Source organism: Amphiprion ocellaris, chromosome 8, assembly GCF_022539595.1.
Source record: "Amphiprion ocellaris isolate individual 3 ecotype Okinawa chromosome 8, ASM2253959v1, whole genome shotgun sequence".
Lineage (NCBI taxonomy): Eukaryota > Metazoa > Chordata > Actinopteri > Pomacentridae > Amphiprion > Amphiprion ocellaris.
In genome coordinates this window covers 20,730,947-20,756,656 of record NC_072773.1, presented here as the reverse complement: position 1 = coordinate 20,756,656, position 25,710 = coordinate 20,730,947, and the positions used below count along the sequence as shown (strand labels likewise).

Below are 25,710 nucleotides of genomic sequence, written 5' to 3'. Positions count from 1 at the left end.
GTGAAGTGTTGGGGGAAGAAAAAAGTAAAACAAAAAACTGAAGCCCAGGTGATTTATTAAAATCGTGAGTAATTTCAGACATATTACATTAACATCCTCCAGGTATATTGAAATGATATGACTGATAGAGCATTTAAATAAAGACTACATACATTTAAACTTGTCTCAAATCCAACTCATCACAAATTAGCAAATTAAAGGTCAGAAGTGAACATATCTCAGCCTTCTGCTCTCAGCAAATATGTCTTCTGCCCAAACACACACACACACACACACACACACACACACACACACACACACACACACACACACACTCATGCACCCGCACACACACACACACACACACACACACACACACACCTACACACACACACACACACACCTACACACACACTCATGCATCCGCACACACACACACACACACACACACACACACACACACACACACACACACACACACACACACACACACACACTCATGCACCCGCACACACACACACACACACACACACACACACACACACACACACACACACACACACACACAGAAACAGCAGGCCGACAGCTGCAGCCCTAATGGCAATAATTGTCCCTTAACTGTTCCCCAAAACACTTTCAAGTATCTTCTGAAACGAATGGAAAAAGAAACATAACTTCTGTCTGAAATGTAGTCTTGTTTTTCCTTCACTTTCGGTTCTAAATTCACATAAACATATACATCTGGCTTTCAGAGCATCTTCACAGCCACAAAAAAAACAAAAAAAAACAGCAATACTACATGGTCTATGCTCAAAGTGCATGTTTACACGGTGCTCTGTATGTCTTCTACCTAAGCCATAACCATAGAAAACAGATTGTAAAGGCACATTAAGCTGAATATTCTTCTGTTAGAATGATATTAACTTTATTTTAACCTTACTTTAAGTTCCTACAGAGCTGCATTTCCACTAAGAAGCACTGACATAGCGAGAGTGTTGAGTATTGATAAAAACACTAAGGAAAGTTTGGTCAAAATCATTTTGCCACAATGCAAATATATCCTACCATAAAGTTTGTATTGGTATCATGCCATGCTTCGGTTATGTGTTACAGTGATGCAGAGACAGTTACGCTTACTTCAACTGTTACAATGTGATTATTATACAACATTCAAATTGATTTTATATATTTAAAAAAAAGTGTCAGTCCTCTATATACAGCAAAGACGTGCATTGTCAGTCGGTTTTATTTGTAGTTGAAAAAACCAGATGATTTGGCCTGAGGAGCCATCAACATACTGGCTTGATTCTTGTGTGTGATGTGAATCTGAAAAGAAAATATAAAATGCAAAAATGTCCAGTGAGTTACAGTGTAATCAAACCAAACAATTTCACTCATTTCAGTGTTAGTAGGACGAGTAGCTTTAAGTGTAAAGCAGCTGTGGTGTCTCTGGGTGTGTGCGGTATTTACCGTGCAGGGAGGCTGCATCCACGGCTCTCCATCTATCTGCATTGGTAATGCCTTCTTTGTCCTGGATGCAAAGTAGAAAGGCATCAACAACATACAACAATATCAGTGACTTTCAGGTGCAATTAGAATACGAAAAGGTGAATGCAAATGTACAATGTTATGTAAAGAATCAGCAAACGATTATCCTCAAGCGAACTCAACGACAAGCCATCGCCACTGTGGACACTCAGAGCTCAGGATTGTCACGTCTCAACAAGTCTTGTGGTTGTTTCTCACCTTATTGTGATTTGTGAAGTTTTAGCGAGCCGCACGGCGCTCTTGAGGCCTGTGTAAATCTGTCCCATCTCCATGGCTCCTTCAAGGCCGACAACCTCTAATCGACGGTCACTGAGATCTGACGAGAACACAGGGATATACTGAAGCAGCATTACACAGAGGGAACACAGATCAGTGATGTCAGTCATATTTATTCTGCATCACAGAGGGAATAAATGAAAGTAACAAATTTATATGTGAATAACCAGGACACACTGTGTACATCACTTCCTGGATACAGTTACACTCATACTCAACCTATATGTGACCAATTCAAAGTTTGTTATATAGTTTAAACTAATTATGATTAATATTATTGTATCATTTGCCATCTGTGGCTCATTTGGAAGCATCACTTGTAGATAAAAGTAGCTTTCAGCAGCTGTTTTCAGTAAAATTATCAATGATAAACTGACTGAACACTACCAACCCATGCAGACAGAAAAAGCTAGTAACTAGTTAGTGAACACGGCGACGTGGTTACATATTTTCCTCGTGACCAAAATCAGAGCTAAAAGAGTGAACATTGGATTTGCATGTGTCACATGGTTCTAAACACAAGTGCAAATGAGTAGTCTGTGTCCTGGATGTGTGAACAGTCGGGTTTGTTAGTTAGCAGGAAAATGAAACTTAGTGATCGGTGTGTTTACAGCTAATTTCTGCTGCCCTCAAGTGGTCAGAAAAAAAATGCAACTGCATGTTTACAGCATACCCAAATCAAATATGTCATCACGTGGGTGCAAGTTTCATTAATGATTCCTACAACTCTTAACATGCTTTAAAAAATGAGTGTTCTGGGTTTTGTGGGATCTTTGCTGAAAAATACAAGCATATGTGCACATTCTCTCAGCTTTCAGGGGAAAGATCTCTGGCTCGTTCAGGGTAAGAGTCCAAGGTGACCGGAAATTGTTTGTTCACTCATAAGAAAGATAAGAATTAACAAGATTGCACCAAACTGTACAGGAAAAGTGTGGGACACTTCTCCTTCTTTGGACTTTTAACTAGCAAGTATATAAAGTGTTGTATTGAACTCTTTGCTGTGGAGCTCTCTGATCTTCATATACTCACGAGCCCATTAGAAAATGGAAAATGTTTGCTTAGTTGTATTTTTTTGCTGATAGAAAGACAGGATCTATTGACAGAAATGGAAAATAAAGTCCATAATTTGGGTTTCTCTAGTGTGTAATCACCAAATAAGAATTGTGTTTTCAGTTCTTTAGAAAGAGTTATTTAAAGTTACATGGGAGTGAGTCCTCTTCTAAGAGTCCAGCATGTTGCACTGCCATGTTTCTAGAGTATCCCACCACAGACAAACCAAACTCTGGCTTTAAAAAGACCATTTTGCAATTTTTCTTTATATTTCTGTGAGGGGAATTCATTTGGTTGCAACTAATAGAACGCACTAAATCCTACACTCCTTCTTTAATTGATTACACTATTGCCTATTTACGCATCCAGGAGACATGAGCCACATTTACATTCATTTGTTTCTTCTTGCTGAATTTAAGGCCAATATTATGAGCTATATGAGCTCTGTTTAGTAGTGGCACTGACAGTGCAAAATATGGACACTTAAAGGTAGAGTCTGTGATACTGGTGGGAGATTATCAGTTTTTAATTAGTTAACACATTTAGACATTTATTATCCCTTACACTCCCACTGCCCTTCTTCCTCCCATCTCCCCCCTCCCTTCCCCCTGTACTGTGCATGAGCCAAACGTGCACAGGACACACTGGAGCAGTGTTGTGTGGATCATTTGTTTTCCCTTTACAGAGCCAGGGCTGTCTACAAACACCTGCTTTTTTTCAGCGCACACAAAACAAACAGCTATCGGACAGTGAGAAGATATTCACTGAATTTGTCAAAAAATATATTAGTGGCACTGATTCTACCTTTAAGGAAACACCTGCAAAAAACACAACAATAGCAAATGAAGAAAGCCTCTTCACAACTTTGAAGCCAATGCAGCTCAACAAAACATGGTTCACATATAGACAACACGTAGCATTTTTGTATTTGGCTTGGTTTTGCTGCATATTAGTGGACAAATTTGTTAAAATGTTTAATTTATTTGATTATTTTTAATTTCCCTAAGTTGCTTTAGTTTCAGTGTGTTGAGCTGTCGGGGGCACTACTGTGTTTTTTGTACTCCAACAACTTTGAAAATAATCTGTTAGTTTCTAAATGTTTCACTACATAGGGTTTGGTGCTGGGCAAAGATTATACAGTCAGTATCAGTTTTTTAATGATATTTTGAGTTTTCCAGAAACAATGCGATGAGTGAAATTTTCATCTGAAAAATATTTATTAGTATTTAAATCAGATTACTAAGAGTCCTGGTTTTTATGTCACTGTTCAGTGGAATTGAGGTTGATGACAGAATACCTTGGGAAGTCACTTTCAGGATTTCTGGGTTGACGATAACCTCAGGCTCTTCCTGGCTCGTCAGTCCCTTAGTGTCCACTTTTTTGGTCTCACCCCACAGGTTGGAGCCACCGTGCATGCTGGGAATGTTCAGGACAGCAACTCCCTCAAGCGACACGGCACTGAGATCAAGTGCGGTACCACAGCACTGAGAGAAGGTACAGAAGGCCACAGAGACAGTTTTATACTTAAAACTGCAAGCATAAAAGACAAAATGCACATCTGCAGCGCCGGTACCGCTGGCGCATTTCTCTCACCTCGATCGTTAAGCTTTCGCTCAGTTTCTTGCAGGAAGCAGAGATGGTTTCTGAAGTGGCAAATTCGAAATACCACAGCTTGTTCTTCATTCTGCAGTTATGAAAAAAGTGTTTCTTTCAGGATTTAGCGATATTTCACTTTCACAGAACATTTCTCATTTTAGCACACACAGCTCTTTAGAAGGAGCAGGAGTCAAGTGACAACACTTGCTGCCACAGACATCTGCTGTCACCGCTTGAATTCATTGCTATGCAGCTTTAAAAAAAACTGTAACTGCAAAACAGGAAAACAGAAAAGTAAAACTGGGGACAGAAAATTGAAACAGTGTTCCCCAACTCTGTTTTGTAGTAAACATTGTATCTGTTAGAGATATGATTTTCAAGCAGTGTTTTATTTGGTTCATTTTAGTGGGATTTTTTATTTTTTTTTTTGCTTTGTTTGCAGTTCCTTATGAAGTGCCCTAGAAATGTTCTAACAAACAAGAATACCTGCTGTTGAATTTCTGTGGATGTTTCTCTCTCATTGTGTGAAACCGGTGGGCAATGGAGGCATCCTGTCAACACAACACAGCAATGATCCAAAACCCCAAACTGAAAACAAAATACTTTCTCTTGTGTGGCACATTTCTGAAAAAAAAACTCACAACTCCAATAGAGAAGTAGTTGTTGATGATTTCATATGGCACTGGGTCACCTTTCTCCTGATTCTCATCTGTGATAACCTGCACACTCCAGCGGTCCATCAGCACCTGAGAGCTGCCCTCAATGTCTTTAAGAATACGACTCAGATCTTCACCATCATATCCTGCACAAAATGGAGAGAAGATCAAAATGACTCAGTGTCTTCATTTGCATAAATACAAAATAAAGCATTTTGGAAAAGCGCAATTATTTAATTATTTTCATAATAAGGCAGTACTGTGACTCTGAATAATTTCTCACCTCCTCCCCAACGCAGACATCGTGCAAGGTCATTTCCGGTGCCCAGAGGAAGCACAGCAACAGGTGGCCGTACCAACAGACTGGCTTTGTCTGATCGCAAGAAAAGGGGAAAGAAAAAGGAAGTGATTCACAATGATTTCCGCATGTTTTTAGTAGAGCTGGTTTAACAGGTCTCACCTATTGCATCTAGAATCCATCCAACTGTGCCGTCTCCACCACACACCAAGATTCTGTAGTCCTGCAGATTTCTGAAGAAACTCAATCTGAAAGAGAGATGATGACAAGAACTACAACAGCAAATCCTGAAACAGAGAAGCATTCACTAAAATGTGGTAAGAAATAATGTAAATTCACATATTTTAACATAAATTTTACAGTAATGCTTGGCATAATCTGTGTACCAATCACTCACCCTGGTCCAGGGCCACCATTTGAAAGGTTGTACACCTGCCGTGGATTCAGTAAATACTGAAATTTACGCAGGACTCTGAAAAACACAATTCACAGCTAAGCAATGTGTATGGAAGTGAATGTCTTTAGGTATGAAAATATATCCTTATATTTCCTTTGGATCACCTTTCTCCCTGCTTGCCTCCACTTTTAGGGTTGACAAACACTAGAAGAGGATGGGTGTTTGGCACAGGGGCAATCTGTGGATTGATAAACAAATAGTATTAGCTATTATACTGATAAAATCTAAAACATAAAATACATACTACTGGCTGTCAAGAAGTCATTATTCAGCACTGATAACAGCCTTTGTTGTCACCTGAAGCACTTGTCCATCAGGAGTAGTATTGAGCTCACTGTCATCTGCTGAGCACCCATTTTTTACATTATTTGGTCTCTCCTTTAGGAAGAAAAACAAAGTAATGATAAATAGTCTGCACTTCAATCACGATTTTCTAAGTTTGCAGTATTCAAAGGCTTTACAGTCTTTCCTATTCACACAAATGTTCGCACACCAGTGATGGCGAAGCTGCTTGTCTGCCACTGAGAGCAACTTCAGGTTCAGCGTCTTGTCCAAGACGTATCTGCACTTGGAAGGAATCAAGCCACCTTGCAATTAGTGGACAACTCACTCTACCACCTGAACCACAGTCACTAAGGTACGGAGTAAATAAACCAGACAAAATCTAACAGTTTTTCTTGCCTTTTGAGGACAGAAAAAAAAGACATCTACACACTGTACCTGTTAAAACACCACACAGGTGAGAAGGCTCTACCAACAACAACAAACAGCCCTGGGCTGATTTTATCTTCTGCGTTGGTGTGACAGGCACTGTTTGTACTGTACATGCACTTCAGATGTGCCTGAGGATAATTTTGTACCTTTATAACAGGATATATTGCCCACGGAGGCAGGATATGGTCTCTGAGCGGCCCACAGGTACATTCTGTTGGCTCTTGATTTGCACATTCATCATGACGCTGTAAAACACACATATATGTGACAAACTACATAAACAACAGTGATGACTGACAGAATCCAATTTTACCTTTGAAAAGATTTTTTTTGTATTTCTGCTTTGTTGAATGCTAACAGATGCAAACAACATGGGTCACGGTCAGGCAATTTGGTAACCAAAGTACATGCAATGCAACCAAATCACTTCAGTGCTCAGAAACAATTTTACTAAGCTATATATTTCTAAACATCAGTCACGCACTAAGATGCTTCCTCACCATAGTGTGGCACCACACACAGTGTTTCCCTGTTAAGCCTTGGAAGCTCTTGATCTTCTTCTGGCATTTGTCACACTTCCTAGAGTCACAGTTCCCACTCACCCAGTCATGAGCTGGAACCTGAAAGGCAGGATACATGTTTAAATGTCCATATAAGAACACTCAGATATAGGATGAAGTCAAATTTAGATTGTGTGTGTCACTGCGAAGGTTGTCATGGAGACAACAGCATACCCCTGTTTCTTTCTTTGACTTCACATATGTCCTGGTGCAAGGGGCCGGGTTCCTGTTAGCACAGCGTCCATGGACTGTGTATTTGCAGCCTGCGCGGCAGGATACATAAACCAGCCGTTACATAATTTTTAAACAAATACAAATTACCCTGTAACATGTAAAGCTGCCAGTTATCCAAAAAAGATCATGAAATTCTCAACTATGGTTTGTGCTAAGTGTCACTGCAGTGTCGCCCTCTTGTGGTGAGTTCAGGTACTCACAGGTGCAGCACAGGCCCTGCTTCCTCAAACCCAGCAGCATGCTCTGACACACGTTGCAGTAAACAGGCTTGTTAAAGTGTTTCATCCGCCAAAGGTGCTGCCCGTCCTTCTGAGTCATCTGATTGTTGAAGGAGCAATCATCGAAGACAGCAATGCATGAAAGAGAAGAATAGAATGGTTTAAAATATATGTTACTGTCTGCATTTAGAATAGAAAAACAACATTTTGTCAGAAAAGAAGCTTGTGAAATTTTGAATCAACAACACAAACTACTGTGGCTGAGGCCTGCATTTCAACTGTTTTTGCACCCTGTCATGACAAACCCTGAAATCTTGGGACTGCTCATATGTAGAGACTCTACATATCATGACATATCACATCAAAACTAACTATAATCTTTCACAAGATTATAAGGCTGCTTTCAATCTGTTTACAGAGTGACCAGCGCTCTTATCCAGATTAAACACTTAAATGCTTTTTTTTTTTACATGATGTATCAGCCTATCACTTGCTGCATGAAGCATTATGGGTAGCAGCACAGAGGAACTGTGAGGGGGCTGAATTCATGCACCCCAGGCTTCAAATGTCCATTGGTGGCTAGAAATAGTCTGAGGGGAAGTCCCTGGCATTGTTGTAGAGGCCAAACCCAGTGACAGACTGCAGTTGGTGGTTTTAGATCGCCACAGTGAGACAGCAGACAGGCTGCTAGTGGCTTTTACATTCTTCGCAATGCATGAAATAACACCCACAACACAAAATGGTTCTGTCATTGGTTTAAGATAACCATGTTTATGTTCTATACCTGATGTTCAAATTATTCATTTCCTCAGTCAAATGGAGTGCATTAGCACTAAAGACCGCTATTTTATGAAAGCACTTAGATTGTGCCGGGTAAATGGAAAACACTTAAGCATTCTTATGGTGCAGAGCTTGCATGAGAGGGGATAACATTACCACACCCTGTAACACTGAGTCGGCAAAAAGGCGGTTTAGAGGCATGGAGGAGGAGGCAAAGGACAGGAGGGAGACAGGCAAGGCCAGGGTGTCGCAAGAGCAGTTAGCACTTTGTTAGACACCTGCCGTAAAGATTAATTATATCTAAACTCGACTTTTACAACCAACACTTAATGAATAAAGAAATATGTTGCTTATAAGGCACCTTTAGACCCAGCAAGACCAGCAAGGGAACGTTGTTCATGCCTCCCTCGACCCACTCTTCCAGAGACACTGTACCGCTGCTGTCAGCATCAATTGCTGTCATCATGTCCTTCAGAACCTGATGAAATCATATTTAGTTGTTATTATCCAATCAGCACACACATTTCTATTACTTATAAAGGGCCATATGTTTCCTGTTACTAGTCATGCATGGGAATTGGTGAATTTTAATTGCAGGGAAGCTTATCATTTGATTTATGAACCCTAGCGAATGAGTAACAAGCACTGCCATATACCATATGTAACACTGTAAAGAATATCTTGTGCAAACAGATGTGTTATTTGTGCATACATTTACCATACTGTCATGCCAAAGTACAGCATGAACAGGTTTTCATGTGTTTGTGGGTTGCATTGTGGAACTTACAGGCTTGAGCTCTGACACATCCCAGTCAAGATATTCTGCAGCATGCATCATCTGAGCAATAATTCGATCCACTTCCTGATAAAAAGCAACAAAAGACTTCTTTTAGCACTGTGGCTGATATGATACCCTGATGATCTTTCCTGCAAGGTTTTTTCAACAACTTACAGAGCTGTCAAGGACTCCGTTGCCATCTCTGTCGTAGAGCCTGAAAGCAACTACAGAGAGAGTGGAAATGAAAGCAGAACTGCTAGAACAAGTCATTATACAAAATATTTTGAGCTGAAAACAAACAAAGGGCTCACACTCTAACTTGTCCCGGGGCTGGCCATCCTCCAGGAGAGAGAAGTAACATGAAACATCCTTCAGGAAGACCTCCTCTACAGGAGAGATGGAGGAGAGAGAGGGGGCTGTGAGTACTGTGGTAACTATATCTGCACAAACAGGATCGTACAGACATGTGGTGATAAATGAACGTATGCCAAATAGGCCATGGCATAAATTGATAAGGGCCTGCTCCAAGTAGTGTGAAGGCAGTGAACTGAGTGAACACATGCTGTATATATAATCTCACTGGTACTGTCTTCCTGGGTGGGTTCAGAGTTTTGGAAGGAGCGGAAGAGTCGCTGGCAGAGATCCACAGGGAAGTCCTCCTCTTCTAAATATGTCTTCAGGAATAGACGAAAGCCTTCTTCATTGATGCACTGGGAAAAAATGAATGGAAGAAGTAACTCTTGTGTACAATGGTTCAGTGTGGTTAAATGAAAAGGCTGAAGTGTCCGTCATCGTGATACACATGTTAACTTCTGCATTTTTTAAATTCACGTCTAAAAATAAAGGAAGATGATGATCAAATTATTGCTACCATGTGAAAACGTGAAGATCATATTTGACAAGTGTTGCTTTCTCAGAACAACATCCATATTTTGAGCTCAAGCGTCATGTAAGTATCTAGCAGGGGTTGAAATATTTTTAAAGCCCAAGATGCTACCCAGACACATTTAACCCATTATTAAGAGATAAATAAAGGTCTCCAAAATTGGAGTTATTGCAGGGTGTTCATGTGACCATTAAATTGGACAAAAAAGCTGTAGATTAAAGATTTCAGTCCATCTGTCTGGTGTGGTATCTGTGTTTTCTCACATGAATACTAGACTGCAGGGCTAACAAGCAGTAGTCCCTCGATAATGGTGAACCACAAACCCATTTTTTGTTGATAGTATTCCATTTCCCTGGTTCATACCCTGCAGAGCTGCTTCAGTAATAAATAATGTCATAGTAAAGCAGCCAGATCAAAAGAGGAAAAGAAAAAAAGCAAAAGAGAAGGAGACCACGGGAACTGCATCACGATTCTGAACACTTACAATAAATAGTGTCATTGTTCAGTGTATATTGACTGCTATTAACTGGTACCATTGTATTATGGCTGCATTTGTGTTTTCTCCCCATTATAAAAACTCCCGTTTCCTTCAAATTTTCCAATTAAACTGGATGTAGCCAAATAACCCATCAGAAATGACTGAACTGGCTTGCTGCACAAATGAGTCGGCAGTCTCAACCACTGATTAGTATTGGAAAGACCTTTTGTCAATCACATTTGAGCTTACACTGCATGAGGGCAGCCAGCACACTGTTCAGAAAGGCCTTGTGTGTGGGCTAATCTAAGGAGGTAATTTACATTTGCAGTCTCGCTCAAATGTGCTGGAGATACATTTCTCACGGACAGCTTAGTCAACGTGATCGATAGCTTTGAATCTAATTAATCAGCACAGGATTATTAAGAACTCTCCAATATAGTTGAATCACATTTTCATTTCACACTAAACAGCTACACTGAGAGCTGTTATTCAGTTCAGTTATGTGCCTTGTGGCTGGCATCACTGTGAGTCAGCTTTGGAGGAGTGGACTTGACTGTGAACAGCAGGACGCTCTCCCCTCACCTCTCCATGTCTGTGCCGGGCCAGACTGCCATCTGCATCAAATTCCGTCAGTACGTCTTTCACCTTCAGGCTGCAGTCTGGAAGTAAAGACACGCAGGTCACACTGGGATACACTTCTGGAAATGAGGGTAGTATAGCAATATATGAGTTTACTGTGTGTGACCATTTTTCCACATTTCTCAGATAGAATTTCTCATATGATTACACAGTAAATATATAGATTCATCTGGAGCACAATAAAAGAGGTGCATGTTTTTTTTTTTTTTGCCAAAAAAGCAGAATGTGGTAGACAGCTACCTCCTCTAGATATGAGAAACCATGAGCGAGTGTAAATGAGTGTGTGGGTGGAAGTGGAAGTCGAGGAGGGGGGGGTGGCGTTAAGCGCTGAGAAAGCTGCTTGCCTGCCCGCCCGCCCGCCCGCTTGCCTGTCTGTACTCACATTCAATGTACTGTTGTAGCTGGATAAAGTCGACAGGGTTCAGTTCCTTCACCTCTGGGTTTGTGGGGGTGGACATGGTGCCTGCTTCTGCACTAACTGCCTGCCTGTGTACAAGCGAGAGAAACAGTGAGACACAGACGAAGAGAAAAGAGAAGGTGGGTGCACAGTAGCCCGCTTCTTTGTAAAACATAAAAGCATGGCTGCAAGCATAAGATAACATCTTCCATCTCGCATAGTAAAAATCCATCATTGTAGACAGGGAGAATCACGCTCAACATCCAAACTTTGTGTGGAGCAGAAGCAAGAACATGTAGAGCCATGCACATGTAAAAATGTCTTTTATCAGGGGAAACTATGAAAGGGTATCATTTTAACCACATTTGGATGTCACTGTGGTCCGTGTTCATTAACCCACAGTGTGTCCTTAAAATGTGTGTTGATAGCTGTTTTTTTTATTGTGCTGCTCTGAAATGCAGCTTCACTGCCAAACATGAAACATTTCTCATCCCTTTAGACTGTTTTAGATCCCACACCATCAGAACATGCAACTAGCAAGTAGAAACTGGGCCAAAAGTCTGGCAGAAATGATGTCAGGCTAAAGCTACCCCTGATACTTGGACTCTAGGGATTCTCTGCATTCTCAGTCTCTTTCCATATAATTACTGGCTCATTTTAGCTCTACCAAATATCAGATACAAGAAGTGTTTAGTTTAATTTAGTCCAAGAAAATACAATTATGTGTTAAAATGCAGACGTAAATGATACATTGTTGCAGAAAGGTTTCCAAAACCAAACTGGCCTGTCAAGGGACGTCCCCTTTAAACAAAAGGAAGCGACTTAAATGTCATACAAAGCTGACAGTGAGCATGAAATTAGAATCTGACACAGAAAAGGGGCTTGTGATTGCAATAAAAATTGACCTAGCACATCGTTGGAAGCGTGAAGCCTGAATGAACATTTGGTGGGTTTGTAATGCGTACTTTAATCAGAAGCAAATACGCCATTTAAACATAATGGACAGAGATTCTATGATGATGGGAAAACAAGCAGACAAATATACAGTTCATTAATCATTGAAGAAAGAGGACAAACTAGTTAATGGAAGGAGAAAGTCGCCAACCCGACATCCTGTTTAATGTTACTGTTGTAAAAGCATGTCGATAAAAACGGTTCAATCACAAAATATATGGATGATCAATGCAGAATTTATAGAACACCTAATGTACTTCCACTCCTTGTTTTATAATAATGTGTGCAGGATCTTTCCATCAGGTCTGACATAATTAGCAGCAAGAAAGTGCACACGTGATTTTCTGATTTACTGATGCACTCCGTTCATGGTAAGAAAGGCATTTAAAAGCATTCTCTCATTTACAAACAAAATGTTAAATTAATAAAGAATAAATTGCACCATTGCTGTATTTAATAATCTCAGGGGATTTGGTACTCTAGTATTTCTTGGTCTGCTACGGCTTGTGGCTTATGATGACTAACGCTGGCAAACTTTAGACAGACTTGACTTGTTACATTTCTTCCTTGTGCGCAGTGTTTTATCATTTATCATTATCCTGTAATCACTTCACTGTAACTAGAAAACGTTAATTAGTCTTGCCTTGAAGGAACACACCAGTGTTTTATAATATATGCTGAAGAATTTCATGTTTTGTAATAAAAAATAATGTTTTAATTATAATCTTTTATATTATAATCACTGTAAACTGCATGAGGTTTTTGTTAAAATTAAACTACTATTATGAAGTTATGCACTGCACACAATCTAAATCAATCTGCACTTCGCCTGCATTATCATGCAGCAATAATAAATATTTGAAAACAATAAATACTGTTTTAAAACTTCTCTCTTAGAGTACACATGTTGAGAAAGTACAAATGGTCTGCTGATTGATTTTATTGATGTGTGGAGATGGAAACTGAAGTGCAACAGAAGACTGAAATAAAACTGGTAAAGATAGATCCGGAAGAACAAACTCTAAATCAGGCTTGGGAAAATGGTCAGCAGTAATATGATGTTCAGTCACAGAGCTATAACAAAAAACAAGAAAAACGCCTTTAAGAGCATCTTGTTAGCATAAAACCAAATATCCAGTAGCAGTTCTGGTAATTATCAATTTAACAATGTGACCGCGACTAAAAGAATTACAAGGGAAATGAGTTTAAAATAGAACAGGATAAATATACTGAACCTGGCATAACAGTTTTGAAGAGTTATATACATCCACTTTGATCTGACATGTTGGATTTCACCAACCATTATATCACCAACTACACAAAAGCAAAATGAAGGTAAATAATAGATTGTATGGTGGTTTTCAGTCCAGGATGATGAGTAGGCCCTCACTGTAAATTTGTTGTTCACACTGTTATCCACAGGTGTTATTCACACATTAAAGTGCAGCCAGTGCAGGTACCAATGACGGCTGCCTGCACTGAACAGAAAATCAGAGTGCTTAAATAACAAAGAAGGCCTGAGAGAAAGAAATGCAATGATCTGAAAAACCGCCCACTACCTACATGTCATTTGGATCCATTTGCTCTCTTTGGACGCTGAAAGGTTCACACTGTCCTCACTTAATTCCCTCAAAAGGTCAGCAGTGTTGCCTAGCAGTTCTGTTTATGTAGACGATCAGGTGGGCCAGGTCTGTATCGACAGCAAAGTGACACATGAAGGAATCATGAGGCGCCATCTGCTACTGATCACCAGATTATAGCCCAAAACTGTTTATTCTAAAAATATACTCCTGACTCTGACTTCAAACACTGTCTAATAAACAAACCAAAAATAGGCTTCTGAGTTTATTTGCACATAAAACACACCTCTTACTTCAGATACCTTCTGGGTGTTATCCTTCCTTTGTTGTCTTTAAGCTCTCCAGAAGAGCGTGATGTCATGCGCAGCATCACATCTATTTTGTCTCCTTACCAACTGAGTGTCATCATCATTATTGTCTGGTTCAGCGAGATCTTGAGCCTATCTGGGTAATCTGATTCCTCACTTCCTTATTAGATAATGATTTGCATGTACAATGCAGAAAGGGAATCAGGGCCAGTCAGAACATGGAGCACAGGAAGAAGCATTCGTGTACTTAGAGGAGATGGATAGAGTCATATATACTCAGCCAGTTGTCTGCACACACATGGGATGGACTTTTGAAAAACAGTGGCACCAACTAAATGAGATTACTGAATCAAGCATACATATTTCAGGAGGTTTTGAGCATGTCTGAAGCTTGTTAAGACTTAATACAGGCCATGTGACTAACTTGACTCTCAATAAGGTCACAGTGCTGGGCTAAAGCTAAATGGTAGATGCTTTATGAGAGAACTGTTTATGTTCCTTTAAAGAAACATTTATATGGAAGAATCTCTGTTGGGTAGACATGAGAAAGATTTAAACAGGAGTCCCATAGTCATCATTCAGTGTGATTTACTTTGGTCTGCTCTGCTGACAGACAGTCTGAAGTATAATTCTGTTTGAACGAAATGTCACTCCATATAATCAGTGCAAAAATAAATGGTGCGAGTCATATTCCACGTAGACACAAACTAAAACTTCACTAGTGGTTCTTCACATAGCACTAACGTACAATTCAAATGTTAAAGTGGTTAGGAACAGCTCATGCCAGCAACATCTACTCACCAATCAACTTCTAAAAAACATCTGTTTACAGTCTGACACTCATTTTTATTTCTGACCACTTAACTGAAAAACACTGAAGCTACAGCTGCTTAAAAAGACAGATTGTGAAACAATTAGAGGATTAGAGTTGGACGGTTAAGTTGGCATTTTTCTTCACAGATGCCATGCGTTTAATTATGAACTCTTAATGTCTTAATGTAAAATTGTCAACAGCCATAAAACCACTCTCTTTACAAGAATCAGTCCAAGGTATACTTGGGGATGACCTTTTTTCCATGCAGGCTAATGTTTGTGCAAGCTGTCATAACGCCCACGCCTTGTGTCAAGGAAATCTGCTGTTTTGCAACACTTGCAAAGTTTAAGTCACTGACTCCGTCATTCTGTGGTTGGAAAACACTGCGTAGGTTCTTTGAAGTAAGTCTGCATGTAATGCTGGGCATTTGTTTTCCTCCTGAAACTACAACAATTCTCTTCACTGAAGTGTGTGCAGATTGCATCAGATTAACAGAAGGGGAAGGACGGACATGCTTGGTTGCTATGGAAAGTGTTTCCCTCCATCAGCTGCTCTCTGTCAAAGTGCTGCCACGGCTGACTAACAGGTAGGAGGATCCACTGGCAGAAAGGGAGGTAGCCAGCTAAGGGAAAGGGAGGCCAGTTATTGTGAGTCTTCCCTCTTCAGCTGCACCTCCTCCCACATCACAAGTCTCATTTGGCCTTCAAAACCAGGGGCCACGCTCTAAATTGCATTCTACATGCAGATGCTACTGTGACTCATTGCATGAACAGGGGAATACTCCCTTACTATAAATGGACTGTTTGCTTAAGGGGTCACTTTGCAGGTTAAGCCAGAAGTTACAAACCACTACCAGGGGGAAAATGGCACTTCTTCATGTTTATGTATCCCTGGAGCTCCAGCCTGTAACCATTACTTCCCCTGTGTTATTTGTTTTACATCTTCACTTGCTTCAGTCACCGTAATATTGACAAATGTATTGTTGATATAATTTATTTGATTAATTTATGGGACTAAGCAGTGTCTTGGATAGGAGGGTTGATTTTATTACAGCTGGTGTATAATTTATCCACGACGGTTGTGCATTAATGCAGGAAGCTGGTTGAAAACAACTGCACAATCACAGCCAAGCATGCTCTGTTAAAACAGGGCTTCCCTTGTCTGCTACTCTATGGTGATATTTGTGGAATTGGGTGGTATGCAAACAGTCTCCGGTTAGTAGGAACACTGGAGAAACTGACGACAACAAACATGGGTTGTAAATCAGACCAAAAAAACTGAACAAAAAAACCACAAGACATTCACTACAGCATGAATCACAGATTTCTTGGAAAATGTAGGCGAGGCTTTGCTTGCTCCCCAGCTTCAAAGTGATGACTGCCCATCACTCTGAGTTCAGACTTGAATGTGACTTATATAATAGCTTTTTTTTGTGTGGAGGCAGCCTTGTAGAACACCATGCTGCTTTCAAAAAAAAAGAGAAAAAAAAAACCCTCAAACCTGCAGAGACTTGTGAGGGTGCATACTGTCATACAGCAGCCACACTCACTTTTATCTTGGAATTATTTGCACATAACAGAGAGTCTCGCCTGGTTCGCCCACAGATCTATCCACAACTGAAAATGAATGTCACTTAAAAAAAATAAATTGATTTGAAATGCAATTACAAAATATTCTATCATATCAGTACATCGTGGACTTGAAAATATATTGATAACATTTGCAAAATTGAATTATTTTTTAAATATGAATGGGTGAGCCTAACTATGAGGAAATAAGGGACGCATTAAATCACAGCATAATACCATGATGTGGTAATAAAGTAGGGACAGTTTCTGAAGAATAGAAAAGTTGCAGTCAGTTGGTAATCCATGATTCAGGCTGGGGTGATGATATAATAAAGGAAGTAACGGTTAACTGGAAGATACAGTGACTGTATATGGAGAAGTGAAATAATATGCAAACAAAAGGCTTCGATGCCACTTCTCGGAGCAACAGTAAACATTTACTAAATAATCCACAAATCACAAAATGGGCTAAATTCTAGTGCATTTATAGCCTCTAGCCTCTGATGTAAACATTAACATAGGCACAATTGACCTGACAACTGTATTGATTGTCTCTGCCTGAAAACTCTCTTCCAGCTACAAAACAACTGAACACCCTGGAGATTTTCCAGTTTTGTAATTACCTATTCATAGCATAAAGTACATGCATCTCAGCCCAGTAAAGCGCCACCAGGAAATATGGTTCTGTTAACGAAGAGTTCATGCAAATAAAGTGATAAAAACAAACCTAGACAAATCTAGACTATTCTGTATGTTTAGTTTTTTCCAGTTAAAATGAGGGGTGAGAGTAACACTCCTTGTGACAGTGAAAGCAGAGCCTGACCAACGACACACAGAAGTGACAGTGCTCACCAATGCCCACCCTTACCTACTCCACGCCATGAAGAATTCTGCTATCCCAGTAGTGGCTAAAAACACAGTGAAAACCCTAAGCGACATTTAATGTTGCCACACTCATATTCTCAGATAGGGGTCACTCAGATAAGATCCTATCAGCTGGGGGCAATGACACAATAAACTGTTTGCTCAATGTACAATTGGCTGTAAAATGTATTGGAAAATGTAAATAAAGCGTATCACTGAATATCTGTAGGTAAAATTTCCAGTCTCCTTCAGTGCTCACATTGACAGACAAATTGGTCTCTCTAAATAGACTGAGAGAAGGGTTCCCTGCTGGTAACTCAAGTAGCCTGACATGAACAATCATTTCACACCGTAAAGGGAACTGAAATGATGCATGTTTATGAGCCTTTAAAAAGGCAGAGGGCAGGGCATTAAAATGCAAAAGGCCTGCTCTGCTGGTTGTTGTTTTGCTGAGTGAATTACTCTTGTTTTTAGCACACGATTATGTGCAGTACTGTCTCTTTATATACAGATAGCTATAATAAACATGCACGGAGCTGAAAGCAGTCAATCAGCAGATGCATCCTCTCGGATTTTCAATTCAACTCTTGACAGCAGCGCGAAATCAACGGGCTAAAATTATCCCTCCCGTGTTTGACTGGCGTTTATCCGCAGCTAAGAGACGTTTTAGAGCTGCAATGAAACTTCAGCCAATACGAGTCGGGACCTGCACTGTTTGTTTTTTAGTCATTTACCTCTCAGTTGGCTCTCGGCTCTTTGTCCGTGGGGAACCGTCGCGGTGCAGCAGAACAGCCGGTCCGAAATCCTGCTGTCAGACGGGAAGCGAAGTGGCCGTTAACTTTAAATGTCGGCAGCAGGTCGGCGGAGTGGAAGCGGTGAACTAGTGCCGAGCAGAGACTGAGTGAGGAATGGATCCCTCCTGTCAAGCACCGCCTCAGCTGCTCAGCGCCCTCTCTGCTCACCAACACACACCCGCTACGCCGGGCTGCTGCCTCCATCAGCCAAGTTGTAAAGTCACGCTCGTCAAAATTATGCGGCTGTGACCGGTAATAGAGCAATTATCATTCTGTTATCGAGAGGAAATCAGTGCAGTGTACATTTCAATGCTTTTAACAGCCGAATAACCGTAGCAGAGCTATTGTCAATGTTTATGGTGAAAGTTAAAGCGTATTTTGTGCACTCAACTTACTAAGAAATAGCTATGTGCTACTAGCTAGTTAACGGTTACAGCTAATTTTGTTTCTCACAAAAATAAATTTGGCTTTGGGTACAATAACACTACAACGCCACATAGAACCTTAGAAACCAGCCCATTAAATATCCTCTGTCTTAATTTTAAGAAAAAATAAACTATAGGCTTCATAAAAAGATAATTTACTAACTGTAATGTGAAGCTAGCTAACAGGCACGTTAGTGTACTCATCTTTCGTGTTTATTGCTACCCGCCATTATTATTAACCGAAAGTAATACATTTAATAACAGATAAAGTTGGGCCGTGAAGATTAAACTGCCTAAATTTATATGTATATTTTTACAAATTAGTCAAAAGTACCTTAAGTACTGCTGCTGTCATTTCTTGTAGTTTTGACAAGAGCTTCATCTGACAAGTGAAGGGACCATTTAAGGGTCATCTACAGTCAATCAGAAACGAGTATTTTGTGTCATTTATTACTATTATTATTTGTTTGTTTTACAGAAACTATATTTTTGCAAATTAGCAAAGTAAAAAAAATGATACTCAGTACTCCACTCTATGTATTTGATAGCTACTAGATAGATAGAAACTGTATTTTTTTTTTCATCAATGAGTGAACAGCTAGTACCGTCTCTATGGTTACGTGCAGTTTTAAGGTACATTGCGCATTGATACGGACGGTGACAGGGACTATTTATGGGTCCTCTGCAGCCAATCAGAAAGGAGTATTTTGTGATTTTTTTTTAATCTAATAAAAAGATTTTTGCAGATTAGAAAAGGGAAATATTACACTTATTACTTCCCTGCACTACATTTATTTGATAGCTGTACAGGCATTTTACAAAATCAAAATTTTATGTACATAACATGCTTGTTTTAGGTTACTTATAGCATTTTTCAGGATCAACCACCCAGCAGTATGTAAAATAGTTAACGTAAATTCCACACTTAAATGCATCAGAACTGATATAATAGTAATTCTGCATTTAGTACTTTCAAAGCACTGAGCATAATTTTTTAATAATAAACACTTAACTACTTTTACTTGATGTGAACACTACCTCGAGCACTGTATATGTGTTTCTTGTGGAAATATTTGTGTATCTTGAATACTCTGAGGTGTATGTGAAAATTGTCAGTGCCGTTGTTCATCGTGTAACATCCAACCACATCACATAATGATGTGTGCTGACGTTAACTAAGCCACGGTGTTTGGTAAAGCACATGATTTCACATTCCAGCGACCACAGTGGTGAGGGATTAGGCTCCACAATGAGGACGAGGCCGGCAAGAGAGAATAACAGACATGGAAAACATGTGGGTGTCTGGGTTAGACAGAGAAAACGAGAGTGAGTCAGGCCAGAGGAATCAGTTCTTTTTCTGAGTTTTGTGCTTAAACTTTCCTCTGTTTTCATGAACTGGATCAGCACCAAATCACAACCCATATCTCCTCTTCAATGCCCTGATTTCTTAAAAGCAGCATTTCTGTCTTGATTGATATCTCTAAATGATATTTTCATCTGATATTCCCTCAAGAAATGTAGCTCCCCACAGATCTCTGATGACATGGTGTGGTAAAATAAGGAACTGCATTTTTTCCTAATTAAGATGCCAAATATAAAATCAGGTTATCCCAATGAGAAAATCCATTAATTTAAGATGAAGTTTGACATTTTATTACTTTCTTGTCTGTACAACACGGTACATAACAGACACAAAACAAATAAAAACATTAACAAGGAAAATAGTAAAGGGCACAAACCACTTGTGTGGGCTTATATACTGTCAGCTGAAGTCTTGTCTTACTACAGCAAAAAGTGACTGATGGTAAAGCATTTTCTCTCTCAAAAGCCTCAAGAGTGACTTTACAAATATTTGTACAATCTCCAAGCTGTGTCTTTTAGTGGCATGTCAGTGAAAAGATGTTTGATATCGATGAAGAATAAGAAGATCAATGTCTATATTTCAATCATCAAAAAATGACATAAGGATCACAGAACAAGTGAACCATTACAATTTGTCAAATAAAAGTCATTATATATAGTTAAATCCCAAATGTTAAACCTCAAATTTAACACTGACTGGACCCAACATACAGACGATATGTACAACTGAGATAACAAAGAAACACAAAATCAATTTTTCTTTCTGCAATGAACTTCAAATGCACCGAAAAAGGCAGATTTCCATACATCAAATGGTGACATCTTCAAGCATGATTGTGTAAAAGGCAACACAATAAATAAAACCAATGGCACAAAAGGTTTGGACAATCTAAATTGAGAAGCACAATGTCTTGTGAAATATTCACAGGAAACTAAACACTAAAGCAAGCACGCGGAAAATCTTCAGTTGACATCCCTGCACAGGCTGACTAAACGAAACTGAGATAAACAAAAATCACAATCTAATTACAGTGAGGAGTATAACATTTATAATTCAATATAGTATTTGTATTTACAAGCATTTATACAACCGAGGACATTAAATGGGGGTTCAAGCTTATTACTACATCAGGACATGGAGCAGAACAATCAGATCATATAATGCACTAAATATAAACCTTGTAAACATCACATCTCACCTTTTATCTTAGATATCAGTCAGATTAAGTTTATATTTGCCAGGTTCATAAAGTATCTGTCCTTACTTTAAGGCATAGGTATCAAGCTTAGGAGTGAGCCTAAGATTTTATTTTAAATAAGCCAGATTTACTCAGAAGGTTTCATTCCATAGAAGGAAAAAACAACTCATCACAGCAAACCCCCAAGCAAAACGTCCCCACTTGTCTCTGGATCAGCTCAGCTAAATGTACAGTTATAAGATCTCCTCCACTCCGTGCGCAAAGATCATAACCAGGCCGGGCTCCAGGATCATATCCTCCCCCATATGCTGATTCTCGCAGGCCATCACCACCACTGCCTGCTTGCCAGGGATACGCTTGGCAACGTAGTTCTCATAGTAGCGCCTGTTCATCTGCCGCGTCTCGAGAGTGGCCAGTCCTTGCGGCCAGTTACGCTCGTGGGCGTTCTCGATCAGGTCGTTCACAATTGAGAGAGGACAGCCGCTGTCAATGAGGGAGCGCTTGATGACTGCCTGGAGCACGGCATCAGGAGTGGAGATCATGCCACCCCAGCGTGTCACTCTGGCAGGCTGCATGGAGTTCACCCACCTGAAGATGAAAGGGAAAAGAAAATTAAAAACCTGCTTGACCTTTCAATAACAAACGGGAGAGAACAAGTAACTTCACTCACTCCAGGATCTCATTGTACTCGATGCTCTCCTCAAGGTTTTGCAGGTTGGGGTTTGCACTGCGGATGGCTCGCATGTAGGCTTTTAGCAGCTGAATGTCTCTTTTCTAGGCAGCAAGATTAATACTGTCAGTTATAGACCACACAAAATTTTCTAAAACTAAATCGAAATCTCTAACTGTCCAGTTAACAAGTCTGGTGGCTACATATTAGGATGCAACATTTTTTTTTTACAATACAGAATTGTTCTAATTCTAAACATACACCTTATCAATGCTACACTGAAAGATATTGCAATCACAGTCAATGCAGCCCATTGCATCAAACCCAAACATGACACACACAAATCAAACATTACATATACTGAGGCATGCATCAACATATTCTGTACCACAAATACAAATCACAATTAATTTTTTTATTGGCAGACAAACATTGCACAAACAGAGTGATAATTTGCACCTCAATGTTTTAAGCACTTTAAAATCCTGGATCCCAAAAAGCATTTTAGAATTTTAATTCAACTGCATTATGCGTTAAGTGCACAGTGCAGAATAATGTGGTTGCTATGCAAAATAAATACACTTCTGGCAATTTCTAAACTAGTTTTCCAGCATTTTTCAGGGCTATACCAATATAAAAAGTATTTTGTGGTTAATATGTTAATGAGCCAGTGAAATGCTCTTACTTGTTCTCCCAACTGGTGTTTATGTTCTACCACAGTTTTCTCCAGCTCTGAAATCTTAGTCTGTTGCTGCTGGACGACACTCCGCAAATGTTTAATGCAGTTATGGTTGGGCAGCTCATCTTTGGGCATTTCAAGCCTGCAAGAATAGGAGACAAAATAGGAGGAAAACAGACGATAAATACCATACTATACAAAGGACAGATCACACAATTTTCAAATCACTTATTTATAATATTTTAAAGTGTGCGTTTTTTTTATATAGTGACAATTACTATTGTGCCACTTGGTTTTGTACTGATTTTTCAAACTTGTCACTTGGGATTTTACACATTTTCTGCCAAATGGAAGCCACTCACCCACATCCCTCCTCACAGTTGACGGGCCTTTTGGGGTTGTGCTCACAGTCCTTGAGATGTGACTGCAGCTGGTCCAAACGCAGTGTGGCTGTGCAGCCAAAGCTCGCATTGTCACAGTTGATCTGGAGTTTGGACAGCATGTTGCGCATGATGCGGGGCACAGGCCGCAGGTGAGCTAGCGTCACTACTGTGCGGTCAACAGGACAAATCTGCTGCTGCGCAAACCACTGTGTTATACAGGCATTGCAGAAGGCATGTTCACAGTGTGGAGCCTAAAATGAAATTGAAAACATGCCACCCAAACCATAAGAAATCTGAAAAACACAGATACAATTAATGGTGGGTGATCTTTTGACCAAGGACTTACCTGCACTGGTTCTTCTAGCACTCCACTACATATTGGGCACAGCAGGTCTTCATCCACCTCCCCTTGGAACCTTGTAACGTCGTACCCCATGGTACATTACCCTCAACCTCCTGAGCAACACGCAACCAAGAAAATTAGGCTTCCAGACGAGTATATTGTGCAAAGATATGACTGAATAGTCACACGAACAGAACTGGGCAAAAGCTGTAGGCTCTTTAGAGATTTAGATTCTCTTCCATCACTCTGTCGCATCAAGGGGGCATCTGATTGGGACTAAATTCATTCTGTAGCATGACAAAGACCTTAAAAATACTGGGTCACAAAGAACTCTCTTTAATGACGAGAAGAACAAAGAGTCTTGCAACGAGTGGTACGGCCCTCACAGTAGTCCTGGTTTCAACATCACAGCCCAAATATGTGGAGTGTTCACCATCATGCTTGGAATAACTAACCTTGAAAAACGGCTCTCAACTATGCCAAAAGAGAACTGATGCACAAGATATTGCTTTGATTTACTATATTCTTTAACTACAGTTTGTTGAACAAAAATTAAAAGAATTACCACTCTTTACTTTAGTGGCTAAATCTTTTGCACAGTTGTATATACAAACATTTTAAGTCCATCTCACTCACAAAAGGCCTCAAATACGTCCATTCAGGTTTTGATGTATTGCTGATAGGTCACATCTGGAAGCAGATATAATCTCTGTCGAAAGAGACACAGATACTCCCTGCAAAAAAAAAAAAAAAAAAACGAAATTTACACAGATTACTTTATTTGGAGTTGACTATTAGGCAGCTGATTTTTTAGATCGACTAGAAACAATGCAATCAAATCACACGTCATAAATACAACATCGATGCAGCTTGTCTAGACATTTTCAAGTAGCGCTGAGCTCAGTGATTTTAACGTTTGCTTAAAGTTTTCAAGCAAAACATACTCTTTACCAGCATGAGCCAATAATGGCAGCAATGCTAATAAACACCCGTCCTATTATTAAGTCATTATAAGCTGTAAAGGTACCATGACTCAAGAAATTGAGCATCCAGCCATATTTCCACTCTGGCCACAAGCGATGCCCTTGATCCTAAGTTGTGTGGTTTTCTAATGTTATGCCCTACATGTGAAACTGCACCAGCACACCTTCAACATCTAATGAGAGTATCCTATGCTATCCCAGCTGACTGGTGGCTGACCTAATTTCAGAGCAAGCAGCACACACCGGTCTACAGGCGATTTTCAGATCCTTTCTCTCTCATCGCTCTCAGCATGCCTTGCAAACAAGCTAGCTAAGGCTCAATGCTATCGTGAGCGACGTGCATCCTATTTCGCTGTTAACGATACGCTAATGCGATGCTTCGTGATTTCAAATGAGCTAAACAGATGTAATCGTAAGTAAATATCCCAATGCTTAAGTTCGGTTAACAGCACAGCTTGTTGGTCACGAATTATATATAGCGGACGCCTGCTAACCAGCTAGCCCTGTTAGCAGCTGTGGTACTTTGGGTTTCCTCTGGATGTTAGCTATCGAGCTAACCAGACAGAGCTCAGTCTGGGCAAATTACACCGATAAATACATGTTTACATTCAGTCACATTAGAAGAAAATATCACAAGGGACTGATATACTTACGCGGACATGTAGTAAAACAGATCCTTATGTCGATTTTTATGTATTTTCGGACGTCCTACTGCAACTAGCCGCTTGTTAGCCACGTCCTGTGCTACATCCTACACTTCTGCGTCGTCGATACGCAGGCGGATGCAGACGTGATGACGTAGACAGGAATTTATGATTGGTCCGTTCTATCTATCTATCTATCTATCTATCTATCTATCTATCTATCTATCTATCTATCTATCTATCTATCTATCTATCTATCTATCTATCTATCTATCTAATGAGGTTGACAGATGTCTCCTCTTGACAGTCTTGAAACTCTGAAAGCATACACTGTTTAACATACTGTATGTTGTATTATATGTCTTATTTTTATAAGTATATATATAAATATACACACTCACCAGCCACTTTATTAGGTACATCTGTTCAATTGCTATCTATCTATTGTATTTCTCAATTTCTAACATTTGTATTTTTGTCAATATATTTAACTACTTCAACATAATAATGAAATTCCTCTTTCAAAGCCATACACTGTTGCAATGCTCTGTGACAGAAGGTAAACTGGAAGGAAACAAGCAGCCTGAAGACAGAAT

The 25,710-nt window shown here is 39.8% G+C and overlaps 2 protein-coding genes across 4 annotated transcripts; both read right to left on the bottom strand.

The window, feature by feature from the left end:
- Nucleotides 1-38: 38 nt before the first annotated feature.
- Nucleotides 39-18,599, bottom strand: dgkaa (diacylglycerol kinase, alpha a). 3 transcript variants are annotated; one of them, XM_055013111.1, is made up of 26 exons: nucleotides 18,367-18,599; nucleotides 14,062-14,188; nucleotides 11,530-11,633; nucleotides 11,091-11,167; nucleotides 9,725-9,854; nucleotides 9,456-9,530; nucleotides 9,319-9,368; nucleotides 9,154-9,228; nucleotides 8,728-8,844; nucleotides 7,569-7,686; nucleotides 7,309-7,397; nucleotides 7,075-7,194; nucleotides 6,721-6,819; nucleotides 6,354-6,422; nucleotides 6,158-6,238; nucleotides 5,965-6,038; nucleotides 5,801-5,875; nucleotides 5,566-5,651; nucleotides 5,389-5,478; nucleotides 5,091-5,251; nucleotides 4,936-5,000; nucleotides 4,447-4,537; nucleotides 4,151-4,337; nucleotides 1,726-1,843; nucleotides 1,450-1,510; nucleotides 39-1,305 (listed from the first exon to the last, which is right to left on the bottom strand). In XM_055013111.1, the coding sequence occupies exons 2-26, from the start codon at nucleotides 14,076-14,078 to the stop codon at nucleotides 1,225-1,227; spliced, it is 2,310 nt and encodes a 769-aa protein (XP_054869086.1). In that variant the 5' UTR covers nucleotides 14,079-14,188; nucleotides 18,367-18,599; the 3' UTR covers nucleotides 39-1,224. The 3 variants fall into 3 exon arrangements, with proteins under 3 accessions (XP_054869086.1, XP_023145330.2, XP_035813420.2); XM_023289562.3 differs by lacking the exon at nucleotides 14,062-14,188; XM_035957527.2 differs by lacking the exon at nucleotides 6,354-6,422 and having other exon boundaries at nucleotides 18,367-18,596.
- A 1,889-nt stretch (nucleotides 18,600-20,488) lies between these two features.
- rnf41 (ring finger protein 41) lies at nucleotides 20,489-25,277 on the bottom strand. The gene is made up of 7 exons (XM_023291549.3): nucleotides 25,124-25,277; nucleotides 24,124-24,221; nucleotides 23,491-23,600; nucleotides 23,124-23,395; nucleotides 22,768-22,903; nucleotides 22,083-22,186; nucleotides 20,489-22,000 (listed from the first exon to the last, which is right to left on the bottom strand). Exons 3-7 carry the CDS (start codon nucleotides 23,578-23,580, stop codon nucleotides 21,646-21,648), a joined length of 957 nt encoding a protein of 318 aa, XP_023147317.1. The 5' UTR covers nucleotides 23,581-23,600; nucleotides 24,124-24,221; nucleotides 25,124-25,277; the 3' UTR covers nucleotides 20,489-21,645.
- Nucleotides 25,278-25,710: the final 433 nt, after the last annotated feature.